This window comes from Pelmatolapia mariae, linkage group LG22 (genome assembly GCF_036321145.2).
Source record: "Pelmatolapia mariae isolate MD_Pm_ZW linkage group LG22, Pm_UMD_F_2, whole genome shotgun sequence".
NCBI classification, from domain to species: domain Eukaryota; kingdom Metazoa; phylum Chordata; class Actinopteri; order Cichliformes; family Cichlidae; genus Pelmatolapia; species Pelmatolapia mariae.
Genome location: NC_086245.2, coordinates 35,683,029 through 35,704,652, shown reverse-complemented (window position 1 = coordinate 35,704,652; position 21,624 = coordinate 35,683,029). Strand labels below are relative to the sequence as shown.

At 44.2% G+C, this 21,624-nt stretch overlaps 2 protein-coding genes across 4 annotated transcripts in view; one reads left to right on the top strand and one right to left on the bottom strand.

The window, feature by feature from the left end:
* The window catches only part of ddx39b (DEAD (Asp-Glu-Ala-Asp) box polypeptide 39B), a 45,911-nt gene extending 38,397 nt beyond the window's left edge, over positions 1–7,514 (top strand). For both annotated transcript variants that reach the window (XM_065471530.1, XM_065471531.1), the window contains exon 11: positions 6,893–7,514. In XM_065471530.1, coding sequence (XP_065327602.1) covers positions 6,893–7,068 — 176 coding nt within the window. In that variant the 3' untranslated portion in view covers positions 7,069–7,514. The remainder of the gene's footprint in view (positions 1–6,892) is intronic.
* On the bottom strand, positions 1,477–21,478 carry vars2 (valyl-tRNA synthetase 2, mitochondrial). Of its 2 annotated transcripts, XM_065471527.1 has the most exons (29): positions 21,120–21,478; positions 19,850–19,931; positions 19,668–19,768; positions 18,700–18,821; positions 18,560–18,626; positions 18,288–18,385; positions 18,124–18,205; positions 17,522–17,641; positions 17,011–17,119; positions 16,848–16,936; positions 16,219–16,309; positions 15,992–16,119; positions 15,789–15,892; positions 13,834–13,915; positions 13,652–13,728; positions 13,446–13,533; positions 13,162–13,255; positions 12,104–12,174; positions 11,909–12,034; positions 11,712–11,816; positions 11,220–11,288; positions 11,063–11,141; positions 10,557–10,687; positions 8,881–9,033; positions 8,349–8,600; positions 6,317–6,428; positions 4,672–4,874; positions 3,608–3,757; positions 1,477–1,814 (listed from the first exon to the last, which is right to left on the bottom strand). In XM_065471527.1, the coding sequence occupies exons 1-29, from the start codon at positions 21,279–21,281 to the stop codon at positions 1,737–1,739; spliced, it is 3,225 nt and encodes a 1,074-aa protein (XP_065327599.1). In that variant the 5' UTR covers positions 21,282–21,478; the 3' UTR covers positions 1,477–1,736. The 2 variants fall into 2 exon arrangements, with proteins under 2 accessions (XP_065327599.1, XP_065327600.1); XM_065471528.1 differs by lacking the exons at positions 1,477–1,814; positions 3,608–3,757; positions 6,317–6,428 and having other exon boundaries at positions 4,690–4,874.
* Positions 21,479–21,624: the final 146 nt, after the last annotated feature.

Sequence of the window (21,624 nt, the reverse complement as noted above, 5' to 3'; positions counted from 1 at the left end):
GGTAATGAGCTAAAGTTACAAAGGTAACATTGCTGCCTTTGTCATCAGGTGGATGACTTTAACTCATGTCAGTAACTTTGAAGCTGTTTACTAGATTGTAGAGCTGAACGTAGGCCATCACATGGTAGTTACAGTGTAGCCTTCAAATCCAAAACAAGACTGGGTTTATGCAAGATCTTGGGCACAAGGAGACTTACCCACTTTATGTACTGGCAGTGGTGTTCATCCAGGAAGTCATGGACCTCCAGTTACCGTCTTGACTTCTCTTTAGCTAACAGCAGTTTCCTTTTGTTATTAACTTCCACAGACTGCAATTATTCCCAGTACTCCAACTCCAAAGCTAAATCTTCAAAACTACTGCACCAAACTGTAACCTAGATGTAACCCTAAAGCTTTTAAGTTAAAACACAGTTTGAATAAATGTGAAAAAAAAAAAGTTTCCTCACTTCAGTGGTTAAACAAGATAACCAAATAGTCAACAGCATATGTTTGGACTAGGACTGTGGCATAATCTCGAGGTTCTTTCTTTATTTCTAGGAAAGCTGATACTTTCCAGCTAAAATTAAGGCTCGCTGGTCGGCACTATCACAAATGTGCCAGGAAGTATGTACATCTGAGTGTGCGCAGCCTGTCCCAGCTGCAACTGGGGAAGAAGTTTGGAAAGGTCTTCCTACACTCACTCAGGGTGTTTGGTTGAGCACTTCTTAAGAACGGTGCAACCTGCTCATGAATAGGTAGAATCCCTGGGAGTGTTTTTACTTTTCTTTGCTTACGTGATCTACTTAAGGATGTACCGCTGGGGGTGCAGAGAAGTACTGAGGAGTTGAGGTTAATAACTTCTGGATAGGCAGTTTTCAGAATTTGGGTAAAAGCTGTTTTCTGCAAACTGTCACAGCTACTGACCGCCTGCATGACAGACAAACGGGGAACGTCTGCAGCCACACAAAACCACCATAACCAGGACTGTTAACCTGTGGAAAACATGGCTGTGAAATATGGGCAGTTCTTGACCACCCCATTGAAACCCACAGGCTGAAACATGTTGGTGAAGTAATAAAGCTGATCTTTATACCAAGTGTGCTTGAGCTTTGAACTCAGACGCTCTTCTTGTCCATGCTCTTTGAGAGAAGGTGAAGCTGTGCAGGAAAACCGTCATTCTGTCATTAGACACGAGTGCTGACTTGGTTCCTGCTGGTTATAGCAAAGTAAGAGGATGAATTTCTGTATGAACACTCAAAGTTAGCTTTCTACATTTAGTCTCTAATCGATGTATTTTTTTTTTAAAAATTGAATCTCAATGATATATTTATTTTCTATCAATAGATTAACTGCTGTTTTAGTTTGCATGTTAGCCTCCTAAATTCGCTCCATGATTCTTCTGGGGTCTAAATTATGATATACTCAAAAAGTGCTTTCCCACAGCAATATTCAGATTTAAAATCCATTCATGGTAAAACAATGAAAATGAAAGGTTGATCATAAAAGTTATTTTAAAATCAGAGTTTTTAAAAGGCCAGAACACAAGACAATATTTTTGGAATAAGAGCAACAGATCAAATGCAGATGCTTCCACTACGCTCAAAACACCTGGAGCCAGACAGGACTGGTACTTATACAGTGTATAACTCCATTACAGTAATATAAAGTTCATATTTTTGACTCAGATAATATTATAAATAATGAAACAGCAGCGTTTTTTCCTCCAGCAGTCCACACAGCTACTGTAAAGGCTTCAGTTATTCTGCTGTTTGCATCTCTTGCAGCAATTTCAGTTGATCCTCAACAGTTTTCAGTTCCTGCTCCAAAGCAGACACCTGCACACACAGAGTAAAACATGAAAATACAGAGATAGATACAGTGTTAGTATGAACTCACAGAGTGAATGTTCTCTGCACAATGATACAACTAACAATTGATGACACCATTAGCATTTACATGTGTTTCCTTGCTTTCACTGTGCAAAATCTCACAGGATTGCATAACCACAGCAGGAAGCCACATATTAGCTTAAGATGACTGTGCATTTTAAAATTGAGTGTGGCCTAGGCTTAGGAGGAGATCCACTGTGTATGTGTGGCGGGGCGTGGCTCAGCTGCAGGGGAGGGGTGGAGGAGTGGTGTCAGGGGAGGTTGACGTGCACCTGATCTCCATCAGTGAACCAGCCTCCCCTGTAAGGATGGTGCCTGGACCGGAGGGGAGAGGTGTGTATGTCGGTTTGTGCAGAGCAGATGAATACCTGCTTGTGCTTTGTGAATGAGGAAAAACATCTTAGAAATCAAAGGTACCAGAACGTGCAAAGCTGGTGTGTGGGTCCTCATTCTGTCACAGTGGTGCCGAAACCCAGCCGCAGCACGACGGAGCCACAACCAGCCCAACCAACTGAGATGCTGGCCCAGATGATGGCTAAGATCATGGCTAGAGAGAGCAGAAGGAGCAAGCGGCAGTGTTTCACCACCAGCGGGAGAAGCTACGGGGCCAGTCTTAGTCCTGGACAAAAATACTGGAGAACCTGGTAGCTGCCTGGTTACCCGTTGAGGCCTGCATCGTAGGGCTGGTGGTACAGTTCATCGCGGGGCTTTCCGCAGAAGCCGCGGAGTGGGTCTGCACCACCCAACCAGTCTGGATGCGGCTGTTGGTTTGGCTGTGAACAACTTCTTCCACGTTCTCCCTTTGATTTACTGTTTGGGAGAAAGCTGTGGAAGGCGTTGGAGATGATTCAAGAAAACTGGTCTAAGCCCCCACAAAAATTTAGATGTGTGTGAAGTTGGACGGAGGGAGGTACAGTATCTGAGGAACCACTTGGGGGGCGGGCACAGGTGGTTAAAACGGCAGCCATCGCATCCTGCCCATGGCCTAAGACCGAAACAGAGCTGAGGCGGTTCTTGGGGCTGGCTGGGTACAACCGCCAGACTGACTGACCTCATCCGAAAGAGTACCCCAGATCTGGTCTAGTGGATGGAGCAGTGCCAGGCGATATTTATTGCAGGTAAAGAAGGGTCTCTGTGGGAAGCCCCTGCTCTACACACCTAGCCTTTTCCTCCCTTTTGTTCTGCAGACTGATGGCTCAAAAAGGGGCTTGGGGGCTGTTTTGTCCTAGCAGGTAAGGGGGTGTGTGGCTCAGCTGCAGGAGGTGGGTGGAGCAGTAGGTTCATAGTGTGGCGTCATATGCACCTGATCTCCAACACCAAACCACGCCTCCCCTTTAAGGATGGTGCCGGGACGGGAGGGCGGAGGTGTAAGCAGGGCAGCTGAACAGCTGCTCGTGCTTTGAAGAAGGAAACAAATAAAAAGCACCAGAATGTGCAAAGCTGGTGTGGCTCCTCTTTCTGCCACAGCAGGATTCAAAGTTTTTGTGTGGAAAGAGTGGAAGAATGTACGTATATGTACGAGGTTTTCATATAATCTCCTATTTTAAATTGTAATTTTTATTTATCAGCTAAATCTCAGCATCAGTCTTTGAAATGTTCAGTGGACCACTCTACAACCATCTATTGGTTAGAGAGCGACATAACAGCAGTGCCATTCCCCGAGCTTTGATTCTCTCTCTCCAAAACATAAAGCTGACTCAGATGCAGTTATAAACAAAGCTGCTGCAGGTCTCCTTCACCTTACTGTCCATCTGCTCCCTGACATGAGAAGGAACCTTGGTGAGGTAGCTTGGAGACCGGACTCTGGCAAGGATTTCATCCAGCTTTGGGACGAGCCTGTCTTTGCGCTGAGAGAGCTGCACGATCTGTTTCTCAATGTTCATTCCACTCTGAGAGACACAACACAGGACGTTAGACATGACCAGCATCCTCATCACCACTGCAAAAACATTCAACAGGAACAGGATGGGATTCTCATCACAATGCAAACATGACGTAAACAATGTGTGCTTCTCTGAAGAGTTATTAGATTTGCTTAAGCAAAGGTCACATGACATTTAATATTCGTTGATTACGTGCGTGCATTTATTTATACACAACTCTCATAAGGTCCTGCCACAGCATTTCAATGGAGTTCAGGTCCACACCGTGACTGGGATATTGCAGCACCTTGACTGTGTTTGGGTACATTGTCCCGATGCATGACTCCAGCTCTGGCTGTGGGACAGATGCCCTCACCTCTGACTCGTCTGTGTACAGAGGAGCTCATGGTCTTCAGTGGTTTCACCTGAAAGCTCTGCTGATGATCTAAGAAGCTTGGAGAGGAAAACGACTGGACTTCTCTAAGTTTCTTGAAGACGTTTCACCTGTCGTCTGAGAAGCTTCTTCAGCTCTAAGGCCAAAGGTGGCGGGTCCCAGATATTAATATTATAATCTGTACTGTGTAAGAGGGTAGTTGACCCACTACTGATCATGTGCCTATTCACACAAGGTGTTTATCTCCTTGGCTCATGGTGTTCGTGCCAGCAAACTGCCAAAACTGCACACTTGGTGATGATCAACCAATCAAGTTATTAGCGTAACCTGACTGCTCCTTACTTATTAAATCCTGCGCATTACAGATTGGTTTCATATCTTAGAGTAAATAATTTCATTCACAGTATGTCAGATGATAATCCCAATGCTCTCATTTCTAAAAGTTTGTTTTAAGAAATGAAAGACTAAACTGTCAGTCAGTCCAACACACGAAGTTAATTCATTAACAATGAAGTTATGCTTCATGCAGAAGAAGCCCGATACATACTTGAAAGTGAAGATGTAGCTGACATGTGTGGTCCACCACACTAACGAGGCTTGTTTTGGGTGGAGAAGTGGAGTGTACAGACAGGGGGATGCTGCCTCTGTCAGAACAGCAGATGTGAAGGTCGGAGATTCGGCTTAAAGTCCTAATTGCTGACCCGAAGCGAAGGAGGACCTCGGCCTGGCTGGGCGAACACACTGCCCACACTGAAACAATCAAGATTTAAATAAATTAAATCATTTTTATTCTTTTCTTAAAGAATAAAGGTCCTGCCACAGCTGAGTCTGACTTTCAGAGTTTTGGCTACTTTGTTACACATATTCAGGCCAGTGCTTATACCTGACTATTTTCAAAGGAATGTTTTATGTTTGTTTGTTGAACCTCTGACCTCTGAATAATTCACGCATTAAAAAAAAAAAAAGAAGAGAAAAGTGAAGAACCAGTGTTGTATCTACACGTAACAGGCAACTTAGCAAAGAACCAATTTTAAGTGAAGCCTTTGGCACTTTGTTACAAGCAGCGTGTCAAAAACACAGTTTGTTCCCATTTTTGAATACCAAGAAAAATACCAAAGATACCAGTTTGACAAGCATTAAATTGTATTTTTACACAAACAAGATGATTCCAAAAAAGATGTAAGTTAAAAATGTGGCATATATTAGTATGCAAAACATACTGCACTAGCAAAGAGCTGAATCAGCTATTTACTGGTCCATCTATTGTCAGAACTGGTCTCAGTGGAAGTGTAGCTGTCAAGAAGCCATTCTTAATGAAGCGGAGAAAAAACAAACTAAGGCATGAAAATTATGCAAGACGTGCACTGATGATCAAAATGTGGAGAGAAATCCAAATCTGAAACTTTTGGTTCAAATCATTGAATTGTTCAGAGGACCTCAGGTAGAGGTGAACAGTGCAAGTCTACAGCCATCTGTAAAACACGGCCCTCGACCTCTGGGGCTGCGTTTCAGCCAGTGGTGTGGAGACCAACATTAATGGAACTGTAAAGGCAGAAAAGCACCATCAGAGTTTGATCTACCGTACAATATCATCCTGAAAGCATCCAATTGGCAAGAGCTTCATTTCAGCCTGACAGTGATGCCCAAAAGATTGTTAGACTTTCACTGCCTCACCAAATAAGAAAAACAAAAGAAAGAAAGAAATGGAATACAATCGGACACCATCGGTCGTGGACTAGCCTCCTCAGAACCCAAAGCAGTGTGGGATCATCCTGACAGATAACAGAACAAGAGGCAGAAATATCCAAGGAAAAATTCTGAATGTCCTTCAAGAAGCCTGGAGAACTATTCCTGAAGATACTTTTAATGAGACCTGTCTCAGAGAGCTCAGGCTGTGAAGAATAAAGCTGGTCTTACTGAATATCGACTTTCAAGCCTGTTAATATTGCACAAACTCTGACTTTGACTTCTGTGCTGTATCTCCATAAAGGTTTGCAGACATTTAAAAAAATAAACAAAAAAAAAATCGCTGCACCCATTTCCCATTTTCCTGGCAAAAAGTGAAGAAATCACAGGTGACTCAAGACTTTTGCATAGTAACAAAACTTCACTTCGCTGCTATATTTGCTTTCAAGCATTTGCCAGTGGAAGAGTCGGTGTGATAATGGTTATGCCTTCTTGTGTTGACTTACTGTCAGGTTTTGCTTTGGTTATGCCACACTGTGCTCGTAAAGAACGGGCCACTCGGATCACTTCCTGTACCAGCAGGAAATCTCTTTCCTCTTCGGCAAAATGCCAGTGTTCCTGTGAGAATGGAAAGGACCGGGAGGTTAGAAAACTAACACATCAGCTGAAGTCCCCGGACAGTGTTGTATAGAGTCCTGTGCATTCCTCTGTCTAAGCTACTTTTAATAACTCTGGGCCAGTTTTCAGTCCTGGACTAAGAAAGCATCTCAGTGTCCAGGTTAGTGTGGAGAAAACCCTCGGTAAAAAATTAAAAGTTTAGATGAAGCTTATTATTCTGGCTGTTATAGTTATGCCACAGTAGAGCATTTTTCTCTCTTTTATCACCATGCATTCATTTGCAGCTGCTGGATGTTACTAAGTTTGCACCTTCTCTTTTCCCCGGTTTGTGCTTCCTCTTCTTTGGCTCTTTCTCTCTGTGCCTTTCTGCAGGCATGTCTGACTCCACTGATTTGCGTTTGGTCGTCCCACAAATAGGCTTCTTATCGTTTGCTTTGTGTAAGTTTTCATCTTTTCTTTTTCAGGTCATGTTGTAGGACTGTCTTGGCTCTGCAACATTCCACAGAAGTCGAGGATCACACTCCTCAGGCTTTGGGAAGGCCTATGCCAGGGTACTGGAGGTGTGAGTCCGTCTTTTCATTGTGGTTGTGGAATGCTGGACCAACTCTTCCTCCTCACATGGATATTCGAGGTTTCATGAGAGTTTGCCGAACTAGTTTACATGTGCTTTGTGGATTTGGAGAAGGCATTCAACCGCATCCCTCTGGGTATCCTGTGGGGAATTGCTGGGGAATTGGGGAATACGTTGTATTGGGCTTATCCAGGCTCTGTACAAGTGTTGCTAGAGCTTGGTTCACATTGTTGGTAATAAATCAGATTTATTCTTTCTGTTCATCATTTTTATTTACTGAATTTTTCTTCTCAGAGTTTGCAGCTAAAATCGAAGCAGCTTGGCTGAAAATTAGCTACAAGTCCAAGACCACGGTCCTTAGTCAGAGAAGGGTGGAGTGCTCACTGTAACGATTTAAGTAAGGAGAGCAGGAGTGACAGTGACACTCTGAACTGGTCTGTTGTATTGTGGTGACACACTCACATTCAGAAAGAGCCAAATGTGAAAGCAAAGGCGTTGCTGGTCCATCTACATTCATACCCTCACCTATGACCATGAGCTTTGGGTAATGACCAAAATAATGAGATGAGAACAATCCTGCGTTCAGCCTTAAGGAGAGGGTGAGGATCTTGGTGAGGGGCTCAGAGTCGAGCTGCTCCTCTTCCAAATTTAAAAGAGCCAGATGAAGTATTTGGCCACACCAGGCTTGGGTGAGGTGTTCTGGGAGGAGGCTCAGCAGCTAATTAGATTAGTGCCAGAAGAGGGATGTACAGACATTTAAAACTTCAGGAGTAATTACTGGTGAAATCTCTCTTTCCCAAACGTTCAGAGTTTATTTCCTGCTATAAATATAAGATCACCTAATCTATGTTATTGTGGGGAGTTGATCTTACAGCCTTAAGATTACGGCTGTTGTCAGCTGGACCTTATTGACTGTCCCTCAGTCTGTGGGTGTACAAACTGGGCAGTGTGATCAATATTATCTGCTTCTCCAGTGATATTTGTCACTGAAATATTATTAAAATCTTGAATTACAGTATAATTACAGTAAATGTCTCTGGGTGAAGCTCACCTAATAAGCAACAACAGTCGCATTTGTTTCCTTCTGCTTGCTGTGAGTTTTAGTGTCTCAAGTTTGCCTGAACATGGTTTGGATCTGTCTCTGCTCTTCATCTCTGACAGCAGAGAGATTTCTGCCAAGCTTGTACTTGGTTTACTCTGATTGGAATAATTTGAGATTGGTAGAAATTTGGAATTTTCCCAAATCCAGATATTAATGCACATTAGCAGGGTTTTTTTTAGTGTTATTTAAGACAAGAAGGTGCTTTCCTGGGGGGCTACAAACACTTGAAAACCTCAGAAAGCCCTACCAACTGAGCGGAGCGGGGGTACGGCTGTAAACACAGGCTGGTTTGTGCAGCAGCTTCGGGTGCGAACGGCTGAAGTCTCTGCCACAGCTCCTCAGTGATGAACGGCATGAAGGGGGAGAGCAGGGCCAAGGACACAGACACACAGTGATAGAGAACAGCGATGGCCGCCTGCCTCACGTCACCACTGTGCTCTGCGTCGGCTGTGAGGACGACTTCCTGGTCCTGCTGGGTCACCAGAGGCTTTATATACTCCTGCAAATACACACAGAGCAAAGTGACAGCAGCTCATTCAGTGCTGGGCTAACTGCTCACTTAGCTCTAACACTTTAGTCTTAATTAGGTTAATCTCTTTGCATTAAGCTTTGAGCCTCCACGTTTCCATGGAGAAACCAGATAAATATATCACCTTGTCTGTTTTTAGACAGAGCAGTAAGAAGATCAGTGGAGATACAAAGGAAACCAGTAACGATCTTATCTGGTCTGTTGGGATGATCAAAGTCTACGCATGTCCTGGGACAGTTGTGCTCCTCACCATGTAAATATCACACAGGCTGTGGACCCAGAAGGAGTACAGGGCAGACGTGACAGCGTGGAGCTCATAAGCTTCAAAGGCCTGCTCACACTGTCCAACCGTGCTGTGGAGTCTGGAGCAGATCCAGCGGTCCATGCTGCTCAGAGGAGCTGTCTGCAGAGAGGCAAACACTGTGAAAGGCTACAGGCGCTTCCAGTGTACACAGTCACGTTTATGATGCCAGATTAGAAGAAGATGATAAAAGTAAACATTTTTCAGTTGAATTCAGATGTCTTTTACTCCACGTTGTCAAACAGTGTGTGAAACAGTTTGGCACAAACAGACATGTCAGATTTCACACACCTCAAACCCCTGAGAGACTGCACAACTGTTTGTAAAGTGGGAGTGTTCCTGTCAGCCTGTCATGCTCAGACTACGTCCACACTGGCCCGGATAGATCTGAAAACACTCTGCGTCCAACTAGCGTTTTCAGTCGTTTCCACAGAGTTGTGCGTCCACATTGACACGGCCCAAAACGCTTACGTTCCAGTCCTGCGCATGCGCAAAAACGAGTGAGAATTAAAGAGTTTGGAGAAAAGCTCTCTGATATTAATCTTTTTTAGGGCTGTCAAAATTGAGAGCAAACAAAACAACTGCTGTCTAATGCCCTCCGCTATCTTTGTTGGATTGGTCACATGACTGCATCACATGACCAACATGCGTCATCGTTTTAGAAAGTCTGCGTTTTCGAGTGTCCACACTGCGCCGGGGCAGCTCCATTTTGAAATGTTTGCGTTTTCGAGAGCGTTTTCAAAACGCTGCGTTTTTCCTTGAGGAAAGCGCCATCTCAGTGTGGACGGGAGGCCATAACGGAGAGAAAACGATGCGTTTTCAAACGAAAACGCATTAGTGTCGACGTAGCCTCAGTGTCCGCGCCGTTAAAACAAAGTTGAGCTGTCATGATGTATTTTGATATTTGAGAAGAACTGTAGTTCATTTTAACCTGGTGTATTTCTCTTGGTGTGCATGTTTGGTTCCTCTGTTGTGAAGAAAAACAACGAGAGTTCCCTCCAGCTTTGAATCCGACTCAACGAAAAAAAAACAAAAAAATGATCTTTTAGGATCAGCAACATAGCTAATTGAGTCAGAGAGCTCCATGGTAACTGGTCAGCTGACCTGATCACTCTGTGTGTATTAGTCTGCTTTTATTTTTTGACAGGACCGTGGAGACGCCCCGGGACTCCAGCCCGGGCCTCTGCAGTTGTTCTTGGAAATATCAGGTTCCTGCTCAGTGACACAAACTGTTCTTTTCCCTGAGTGCAGAGGTGGACGTCCTGTAAACTTTAAATATTCCTGTCGCTCTCAGAAAGAAAACGCTAAAGTCGTGTTTATAAGGGACAAACTTCTTTCCCGTGCTATAGAGAACCTCTGACAGTCTTTGTACAAAAACACTTTCCTCTCTTTTTACACTTGTGTTACATTCAACACAGCTCACAGTGCTCATACTCTTTGATATGTAGGCTCAGTGCATCCTTTAAAAAAAAACCCACACACACACACACACACACACACACACACACACACACACACACACACACACATCCTGTCAGAGAAGCTTAGCCTTTTTCAAACAACAACAAGTCTATAAGGTAAAAAGAAGCACTCCAACTGTCCGTCTAAGATCGTTCTTGCTGTACCTTTGCTATAGTTTCCACTGTTGCTCCGTTCTCACTCAGCACTCCCAGTGTGAACCTTAAGGTCTGCCACATCTTATTACAGAAGTGTCTGCAGCTCAGAACCTGAGCGACAGACAGACTGATGTCTCCTCCTGACAACAGGCAAAAGTGAAAATGTTACACACAGTAAAAAGATAAAGAAGCAGCCCACCGGTCTAACATGGGTCATTTGATTGTTCTGCTCCCCAGCAGTTAGTTACTAGTTAGGAACCTCTGACTGTGATGAAAGATGATATGGTTATCACCCTGATAACATCTCATAAGCTACTTGAAGGTACCTGAGATGGATTTAACCTTCTGTGTTGTAATGACGGCTGGCTTTTATGTGAAATAGGGATCAATAATATGTTATGCAGTCACTTTTAACTCTAGTGAACATATGCATCACATCTTCTTTCCCGTGACGCTGTCTTCCACATTCATTCGCTCTGACAAACTGTTTCCCGTCAGAGGAGGGACTCACTCACCCTGCATTCTGTGAGAGCAAAGGGCAAAGCGCAGAGCATCAGTCCCACACTCTGGGATCCCCACGGGGAAGTCCTTCCTCTGTGGGGAAGCAGATGTAGCAGACAGATAAGAGTGGGAATAAAGAGAAAGAAGGAGACGGGAGGGAGGGGAGCTGACCTGTGCTTCCATGGCAACCAGCTGCTCCCTCGGATCCAGGTTCCCCTGCTTCACTTTTCCTTGAAGTCTCTAAGAGGACGGAGGAAATCACGGGAAGACTTTCACAACACATCGTTTAAGGTGAAGAACAGACGGCTGTCTCTGTGCCGCGGTGACAGCTGTACTGTTTACAACTCTGCTATGCATCTTCTCAGCAACTCAGAGGTTTGTGAGATAAAATAAAAATGCATTCTTTCGCCAGCTGTTGTTAGCTCCAGAGCTACACCGCGCTGTAGCAGTAAAGACAGATGAATAACTGCTTTTCTTTAAGACGTCTAGAATGAGTAAAAAAAGTGAATAAAATGTAACGATTTCCTTAAAATAGAGCGTAAAAACAACAAAACAGACAGGTTGCTGAAGCACGCTAACATGATGTTTCTGACACTAGTTTAAAGATGCCGAGGCTCTTCACTGAGTGAGACGGATGTCAGACAGTCATTACGGCCTCATTACCTCCAAAGAGACTCCGTGTATAACGTCTAAGGGGTCGATGACATTTCCCAGAGATTTACTCATTTTTCTGCCATATTTATCTCTCACTAGTGAATGAAACAGGACCTAAGAGACAGGAAGGAAACAGGGTGAGAGACAAAAATAAAATAACAGGATATGCTGAGGCTGTAGTCCATTTTCTCATTATTATAAGTGACCTGTTTAAAGGGCAGCTGCCCGGTCAGCTCTGTTCCAAGCATCACCATCCTGGCAACCCAGAAAAAGATGAGGTCACTGCCCGTCTCCAGAACAGAGTTAGGGTAAAACTGCTGCAGGTCAGCGGTCTGTGGAAAGAGTGGGTGGGTTAGGGATGAGGGTTGCTTCTTTTCACACAGTCAGAGGAAGTCCAGTACCTGATCTGGCCAGCCAAGCATGGCAAAGGGAAAGAGCGCAGAGGAAAACCATGTATCCAAGACATCTGGGTCTGAAACAGGGAACAATGTAACTGAAGCTGAATTCTGACACACCTCACATCCTTTTATTTTATCTCAACATCAACAGTCCAACTCAGTAAACCACTAACTGGACCCATTACACTGAACTCTAATGGGACACATTTGGCTTTTTTTCTTGATTTCTTAGTTTTGGGGATTTTTGTCACACGTTTCAGATCATCAAACGCAGTTTTATATTAGACAAAAATAACCAAAGTAAATTTAAAAAAAGACTGTTTTTAAATTTATTACAGGAAAAAAAGCTATCCAAACCTCGCTGTTCAATTAAGAAATGCAGACAAAGTGAAGTAAGCCAAAAGACGTCAAAAACCAGCACATCGCGATCCAATCACTGACATCTGTGACTCTGACACGGGTACAGAGGCATTTACCACGGTGAGAGCCATCATTCATCCACGCCTCCATGGGAGAGTTCGAGGAGGAAACCACTGCTGACAAGAACAGGAAGGGTCGCCTCACAAAAACACCCTCAATGTAGCCGACTTAAAAAATTTTCTACAAAGAAGATTGGCACAGTGTGAAAGACTCATTAGCAACACAACACTCAAGTTCTTACAGCAGGTTTCAGACTCCAAACGCCTGCTGCCACCGGGTTATCTTAGCCTGACATAAAACCTGTTTGACAACCTGAAACATGTGACAGACATGCTCCAAAAAAAAACTACAAAACTACCAAACAATCAAGTAGGCAACAAATACTTTTACACAGCAGTGTGTAATAATCATGAACATGTTCAGACACGGTCCGTATTGTGTCTCATTAGATCAGCGAATCCTTGTCCTCCTCATTTAGCCGGTTGTAGCACAGTCATATTAGTGGTTTACAGAGAAAACAACAGCAACAAATAACTAGAAAAAGTTGCATTTCCTGCGAAAATGCCTCACGGCATTCACACAATAAGGTAACAGTGTGTAGATACAGCAGCAGGTTAAAGGTCAGGAGGAAGGTGAGTCACCCCGAGTCAATGTGACGGCATCTGGCTTCAATCCATATTTGACAGCAGCTCTCTGACGGGCCTCGTCCTCGCTGTGTCCCCAAACCCACTGCTCCTGCACACACACACACACACACCAGACTGGAACAGACTGACACTGGTGTACAATGTAGGGATTATCAGATAATTCACAAAATAATCTACAAACTCTGAGCAGTCCTTTTGGTTCAAAGTTCCTCTGCATGAAACTGTCAATCACAGGCAACACAAGCGTGTTATTTTTGGAAGTTTTCCCACACACTAACCTCTTGTTGGCCCTCATAATTCGCAAGCATCACTTTGTAGGCAGGGATCTGATGACCCCACCAGAGCTGCCTGGATATGCACCAGTCACTGCACAGCAAACAGAGGCACATTGTTCACAACCCACATGTTCTGTGACAAGAGCTGCATTATTGTTAGAGCGGTGTCATTTCACACATGTCACTGACGACACACGCTGCCACACAACCTGATGTTGGACAGCCAGTTCTTCCATGTCTTGGTGTAGTACTCAGGAATGATTTCCAGCCGTCTTTCCTCGACAGCCTGACCGGGAAAGACCACACCTCCGTGACGATAGTGACCCGGGAACTTTTTCACAAATTTTACTTTTGAAAGCAAGTCATGGAATCGATACAGCTGTAAACTGACCTGCACAGCTTTTTTTGCCATTACATCACACCGGACAAACCATTGGTTTCTTAGAAGAGGTTCAATGATGTCTCCTGAGCGGCTAAAACAGAGAGGAGAGTGGGAAAAAGAATCAGGAAAGAGAAACCACAAAGAAGAACATCTGCAAATGAGCAGGAAAAATAAATAATAATCAGGCCCCATCTTATCTTAATGACCTTGTAGTACCATATCACCCTATTAGAGCACTTGGCTCTCACACTGCAGGCTTACTTGTTGTTCCTAGAGTATTTAAAAGTAGAATGGGAGGCAGAGCCTTCAGTTTTCAGGCCCCTCTTCTGTGGAACCAGCTTCCAGTTTGGATTCAGGAGACAGACACTATCTCTACTTTTAAGATTAGGCTTCAAACTTTCCTTTTTGCTAAAGCATATAGTTAGGGCTGGACCAGGTGACCCTGAATCCTCCCTTAGTAATGCTGCAATAGACGTAGGCTGCTGGGGGATTCCCATGATGCACTGGGTGTTTCTTCTTCACTCACTATGTGTTAACAGACCTCTCTGCACTGAATCATATCTGTTATTAATCTCTGTCTCTCTTCCACAGCATGTCTTTATCCTGTCTTCCTTCTCTCACCCCAACCAATCACAGCAGATGGCCCCGCCCCTCCCTGAGCCTGGTTCTGCCGGAGGTTTCTTCCTGTTAAAAGGGAGTTTTTCCTTCCCACTGTCGCCAAAGTGCTTGCTCACAGGGGGTCATATGATTGTTGGGTTTTTCTCTGCATGTAGTATTGTAGGATCTACCTTACAATATAAAACACTTTGAGGTGACTGTATAAATAAAACTGAATTACAAAAAAAAAAGAAAAAAAAAAAAGTATTTGTACATGGAAACAAGCGAAGCATTCAAAAACCTGTTGATGGATATAAAGTAAAGAGGCAGACAGCTGCGCTCTTCACTTGTTTAAACAATTTATTCTGAAGAGGACTGAATGTTTTTCTTGGCTGATCGAGTTGATCGAGCAAAGCTATAGACAGGTGACAAATTAAAGGAAAGAAAGGAATAAAATGGCAAAAACATACTTTAAGAACTATTTCAGTGCGCATTGGCATTATTTCAAGTCATGGGAAAGCTGTGGAAGCGCTCCTTTAAAAAAATTAAACAAATTCTCTGATTTGGTGTTTTGATGATGGTGATGAAGAGTAGTGGCTATTATACTGGTCCAAAATCCCCGATAGGTGAAATCTGGTGACTATATAGACAAGAGGTGGGCCCTCCAGGCCTCGAGGGCTGGTGTCCTGCAGGTTTTAGATCTCACCCTGGGTCAACACACCTGAGTCAGATAGTTAGTTCATTACCAGGCCTCTGGAGACCTTCAGGACATGTTGAGGAGGTCATTTAAATCAGCTGTGTTGGATCAAGGACACATCTAAACCTGCAGGACACGAGGCCTGGAGTTGGACACCCCTGATGTAGACCATTACGATTTCCGCTGTTTACTCTGCATCAAGTCCTGCAGTGCCCCCTGCTGTCCTATGGATGAATTAACTGTGATCATACGGTTCTCATATAGACAGCTTTGTACTGATTTGGGGTCCGGGACCACGTGAGAGACTGAGGGCTAATAAGCTTCATATAAAGAGATCAGGATATATTTGTGCGCCCCTCACAGCAGTCCCAGCTTCTCATGTGGCTTTGTGGGAAATTAATTACTGACCTCTGCTACAGGGGGACAAGTGAAGCTAACCCACGACAGCAAAACCGAGCCCTCTGAGCTGGTCACTGCGAGGGATCAAGCATTCAGGCTTTCCCTTTAATTTGCTGTTAATCGATGCATCAACACAAAAAACAGTTCAAACTTTGTACCGTGGTGTCAGCTGGCACAAAACGCTCTAATGAAAAGAATCTGCACACAACATGGTCCATCCAGTTCCTTTAGAGTAAACACTCAGACGTTGAGCGTGCACGTGCTGCTGTACCTGCAGGTGGGTAAACTCATGGCATGATCTTTTCTTCCTCTGAACAGTCTTTTCTCAACCAGAGCATCCACAACGAGCTGTCTGGCATCAAAACGCTTCACTCCCTTCACAAAGAAAAAGAACAGTGAAAACCAAATACACACCAAACCGCACAAACAACACACAACAAACTCACACATGTATACAAACAGGTAACACAGCACCTCCAGCCACTGTCCACAGGACCCTGTCATCGTCCCATCGCCAGCAATCACAGTCAGGCGTGGAAGTGAGTGTCTCTGTGAGAGGACAAAGTCTGTGTGGTCATGAGCAGGAGTCACCTTCACTGCACCTGCAAAAGACAAACAGGAAGTGGGCGGATACCACGGGTCAGAGGGCTGAACACATCCACAGGAACAGCGTCACGTCAGGTGTCAGGTGTGGTCGTCACCAGTTCCAAGCTCCACGTCCACCATACAATCAGTGATGATGGGTAACAGTCTGTTGGTGAAAGGATGTCTGCAGTGCTTCCCATGAACAGTCTGGAAGAAGCAAAGACATGGCTCTGTTAAACAAGCGTCACGCTGTTCACGTAGTTTCCACTCTTCCAGCCTGCAGTTCATTCATTTGGCCTCCAGGCTTCCTGATGCTGTAGTGCAGGGGTGTCCAACCCCAGGCCTCGAGGGCCGGTGTCCTGCAGGTTTTAGATCTCACCCTGGGTCAACACACCTCAATCACATGATGAGTTCATTACCAGGCCTCTGGAGAACTTCAGGACATGTTGAGGAGGTCATTTAAATCAGCTGTGTTGGATCAAGGACGCATCTAAACCTGCAGGACACCGGCCCTCGAGACCTGGACATTCCCACCCCTGATGTAGTGTCTCACCGTTGTGTTACGGCGCTTGCTAACGTCCCTTTTAAAGTTTTCTCTGTGAACAGTCGTTGTGTTTTCAGCTCACTGATGTTACAATACACTGAGCGGTGTAGGAGATCTGTACTGTTTATTGTCGCTTGTCCTGAAATATTGTCAAACACTCCCACTGAGACACTTCCACAGTATCTCACATAAACAACTGGCCTGGTATCGAGGATCATCAGGGTGAACAGCTATGGCCACGTCTCCCAGCATAGTCTCTGGACGGGTGGTGGAGACCACCACCTCGGTGTCTAAAATACAGAGAAGAGGATCAATGTACAAAATATAGGACACACCACGTCCCAGGATGGTCCCGGATACGCACCGTGGCCTTCTACGGGGTACGCAAAGCTCAGCATCGTTCCAAACTCCACCTTGTTTTCATAGCCAGGAACAGCCAACATGGTCCGGCCGGAGAGCTCCTTCGAATCCACCTGATGATGAGTTCAAGTGATATTACATCAGAGGGACACTCTGCTCTGTAGCTAATCTAAAAAAAAAACATACAGCGAGTGCTCATATGTGAGCTTCACCTGTATCAGGTCACATTATCAGACTGTAGCATTAGACATGCAAACACATGCTGAAGGTTTTATTGTTCACGTGGAGGCAAAGAGCAGATTTTGTACTGTTTTCAGCACACAGATGGTCTCTCTGAGGAACACCAAGCAAAATAAAACCTTATACACTTTCTTATATACAAGTTATTAATCAATTTGAAAGCTGTCTGGATCCCTGGATACGAGTAACTTTAGGTTGGGGAGAAGACACATTACTGTCTCTATTATTCTGTCCACTTGTTGTATTTGCTATCCATTTATGTAAAGCTGTCTCACCTCTATGTCAGAGATGGCAGATTCCAGGGCACAGCTCCAGCTGACCAAACCCTCTGAGCGATAAATTAGACCAGAGTCACACAGTTGAACAAACGCTGCAGTTACAGCTCTGCTAAAACCCTGAAATCAAATCACAAAAGCAGGATAAACAGTTAAAGGTGCCCATTCACCACTACAGCCAATTTTACAGCTCAACTTCAGTGTTTCACTCTGCAGTTCTTATGGCACTTTCATTTTCCTGGAGAGAGGCCACGGGATGGTGCGATTTCTCTGAATCATTTAGACCAGCCTGTGTGTGCCGTGGTGAGGAGGCAGAGATGACTACAAATAAATAAATCTGCCTTACTGGAAACAGGGACGCTAGGAATGACTTATCATCTCTACCCATCGTGTATATGTGGTGTATGTGCTTACATCGCACCACAGTTTCATATTCATCTCTCTTTGTACCGCTGCTGCAGTTATTTGTACAGTTTCATAAATCAGCTCGTTAGGATGGTTGAGATTATCTTCCTGGGATGGCTTCATACATAAAACTCCATCAACACGTTGAATCGTAGAGTAAGGAACCAGAGCAGGAACACGTGTGACTCGACTCTTACTGGGTCCATAGTGAAACAGGCTCTGCTCCAGTCCAGAGAAGCTCCAAGCTTCCTCAGCTGGTGGTAGATCTCGTCTCCTTTCCTGCAACAGAAGCTCGAAACTCAGCAAACACCGTGCAGGCCACACAGCAGATGTGCTCAGAAGTCCAGATGTGAAGACTCACTCATTCTTCCACTTCCACACCTCCTCCAGAAACTCGTCCCTCGTAAAGTCTCGTCTGTGCTTCCCTGTTTGCCTCAGCAGTCTCCTCTCCACCACCGTCTAAAACACGAGCACATCGACACTCTACAGCACTGAGCATGTGCCACAATGCCACAATTATTAGCCTTAAAAATGGAATATGATATAAATGTGTCATTTTTAGCAGTTTCCATATTTTGATGTTACTCTGAGAGACACCTGAGAACATGTGAGCCAAACCGTCATTACGCGTACCTGCGTCGCGATACCTGCATGGTCACATCCAGGAACCCACAGCACTCTGCAGCCCTGCATCCTCCTCCTGGTGGATACAAACCATCAACAGATGAGCTCAGAGAACAAAGACAACATGCTGCTCTGCTGTTGATAGTTACCATCGAACCAGCGCATCCTCTACAGCTACTGTCAGAGCGTGGCCCAGGTGCAGAGTACCAGTCACGTTTGGTGGAGGAATACACAGAGAGAAGGTCTGATCCACAGCGTGGGGCAGCCGTTCCTGAGAGCAGGAAGGGAAACACATGACTCGTGTGCGTGTGCACACTTGCTCTACAGAACAACTGTTTCCTTTGCTGTAATCAAATATATCATAGTACTGTTGCTCGTGCTTTAGTAATGTATACTTTCTAATTATTGAAAATATTAACTTGACTTCTAAACCCAAATAAAATGAAATGATTAAAAAAAACAAAAAACACGTTCAGATTCAAATGAAACTGAACATTAAGGTGGACTTTTGAGACTGAGTGAAGTCTTTTTTGCTCCTTGTCGTGCCACCTTTACCTGGATAACTTGAATACATTAAAAATGGAATACAATCAGATCACTCTGACCAAATCTGAGGTGGTCAGGTTTGCAGTGTGATCACATCTCAGGAAGACGCACTTTTCTGTTTTTACAATCACAATGATTGTCTGAAGGCCCAGAAAAATGCACAACAGATTTATTTTCCCAAATAGATCGTTATGGCTTTTACCATACCGGTCCACATGATTGTCATATTTTATTCGACCTTTATTATTATTATTTATTTATTTTAGTTTATTTTGAGTTATTACAATTAGAACGGACAGGACCGAGGGACGGGAAAGAAGAGGGACAGAGAAGTTGGGGAGAAGAGGAGGAAAAACTCGAGATGAAGAGGGAGGGAGAAAAAAAACCACTGTAAACCTGCTTCATCACCTGCTGAGAGAAAAACAAAAAACAAAACAACACAGGAGGAAATCACAGCAACCTGCCTTCTCCTGTCAAAGGAACAGAAGAAGCAAAGCAATATTTTTTCTACAAGTGAATTCATTTCTAACTGCAACAGTAATAATTTGATTTAACAAGTTCACATGTTTACATGTTGCTCAGGACTGAAGAATCCCTCTTTCTCCCACCACTGATACCAGCTGGACTCCACATACTCCGGACTGTAACAAGATGGGAACGGTGAGCTAGTGTCTGTAGGGAAAAAGAAAAAGGACTTTCAGAGCCTGTAAGGAGAAGAGACAGCCGAGCCAACAGAGGTTACAGGAGAGTCACCTTTCTTTGCCCCAGGAGGTGTAGGAGCAGTGTAAGCAATCTTCTGCTTCTCACTCCACTTTACTGCTTTACCTTCAGCACTCTGCAAACAGAAACATCAGAGCTTGTCTAACTGGCAGCTTCAGCTATCGTATTTATTCTCTCATAACTATATTTATGACATCATGGAGTGCATTAGAACAGCACTGAACAAGTCACAAGTCAACACGGTTGAAACACAAAAGTGTGTAAAGTAATTGTCCCCTAAACCCAATAACTGGTAGTGCTACCCTCAAGACGTCCAATCAAGTGTTTGAGTTAACAGCCAATGACTGTTTCACATCACTGTGGAGGAATTTTAGCCCACTCTGCTTTGCATGATTGTTTCCATTCAGACACATTGGACAGATTTTCCAGCACCAACAGCCTCTGATTTTCACAGATGGCTGTGTAGGTTTGAATAACTTTAATAAATGAAAGCATCATTTAAAGACATAAAGACCTGGATGGCCTCTAACTTTCTGCTTCTTAATTCAGATCAAACTAAGGTTATTGTACTCGGCCCTGAAAATCTTAGAAATATGGTATCTAACCAGATTCTTCCTCTGGATGGCATTACCTTGGCCTCCAGTAACACTGTGAGGAACCTTGGAGTCATTTTTGACCAGGACATGTCCTTCAATGCACATATTAAACAAATATGTAAGACTGCTTTCTTCCATTTGTGCAACATCTCTAAAGTTAGAAATATCCTGTCTCAGAGTGACGCTGAAAAACTAGTTCATGCATTTATTACTTCCAGGCTGGACTACTGTAATTCATTATTATCAGGAAGTCCTAAAAACTCCCTGAAAAGCCTTCAGCTAATCCAAAATGCTGCAGCAAGAGTCCTGACAGGGACTAGAAAGAGAGAGCAGATTTCTCCTGTATTGGCTTCCCTTCATTGGCTTCCTGTTAAATCCAGAATTCAAAATCCTGCTCCTCTCATACAAGGTCTTAAATAATCAGGCCCCATCTTATCTTAATGACCTTGTAGTGCCATATCACCCTATTAGAGCACTTCGCTCTCACACTGCAGGCTTACTTGTTGTTCCTAGAGTATTTAAAAGTAGAATGGGAGGCAGAGGTAACTAATGAGTGCAGCATTAAACTATTACATTATTATTGTTGTTATTATCAATACAACGATGCCAGTATATCTGTAAAAACACACACAAACGCACTAGTACTCTTTCCTTGGAGGATTTGGCAGAGAGCTTTAGCCTTAGTACTTTGCCTCCCTCTAACTTACACCATGCTGACTCGATAGGATGCCCTCCTCCCGCACTCGTCTGCGCCTCTGCTTCTCGGCGCGGGGCCGTGCAGTGAAGTTTGTGTGAGAAGCTTTTGGTGGGGTGCTGGAACAGAGTCTGGCTGCCCTCCTCAGACTCGGACCAGGACCTGTCCTCCACATCCTCGGTAACTTTACACGCTAGAATGCCCACACATGCCAGCTTCAGCCGTGTAACGTAACTACTTTGTCCCTGCCAACCTGAGGAGAGACGTTTGTATGGAAGCTTTACACAAAATTAAATCCGTGACAAAACTATTTTCCAGTATGGTTTGGTGCTGTTTGTTGACGGGCTATTATATCTTCACGGACAACAGGAAACGCACTTGGTCCGTCTGGAAATATCTTCCCCACAGCGTTTCAAGTTAAAGCTAAGAGGAACCGGAACATCCTTCCCGAGTCAAAAAATAAAATAAATTGTGGAAACAGAGTTTTCTATCCAATTAACTATCTAAACCATTTTAAT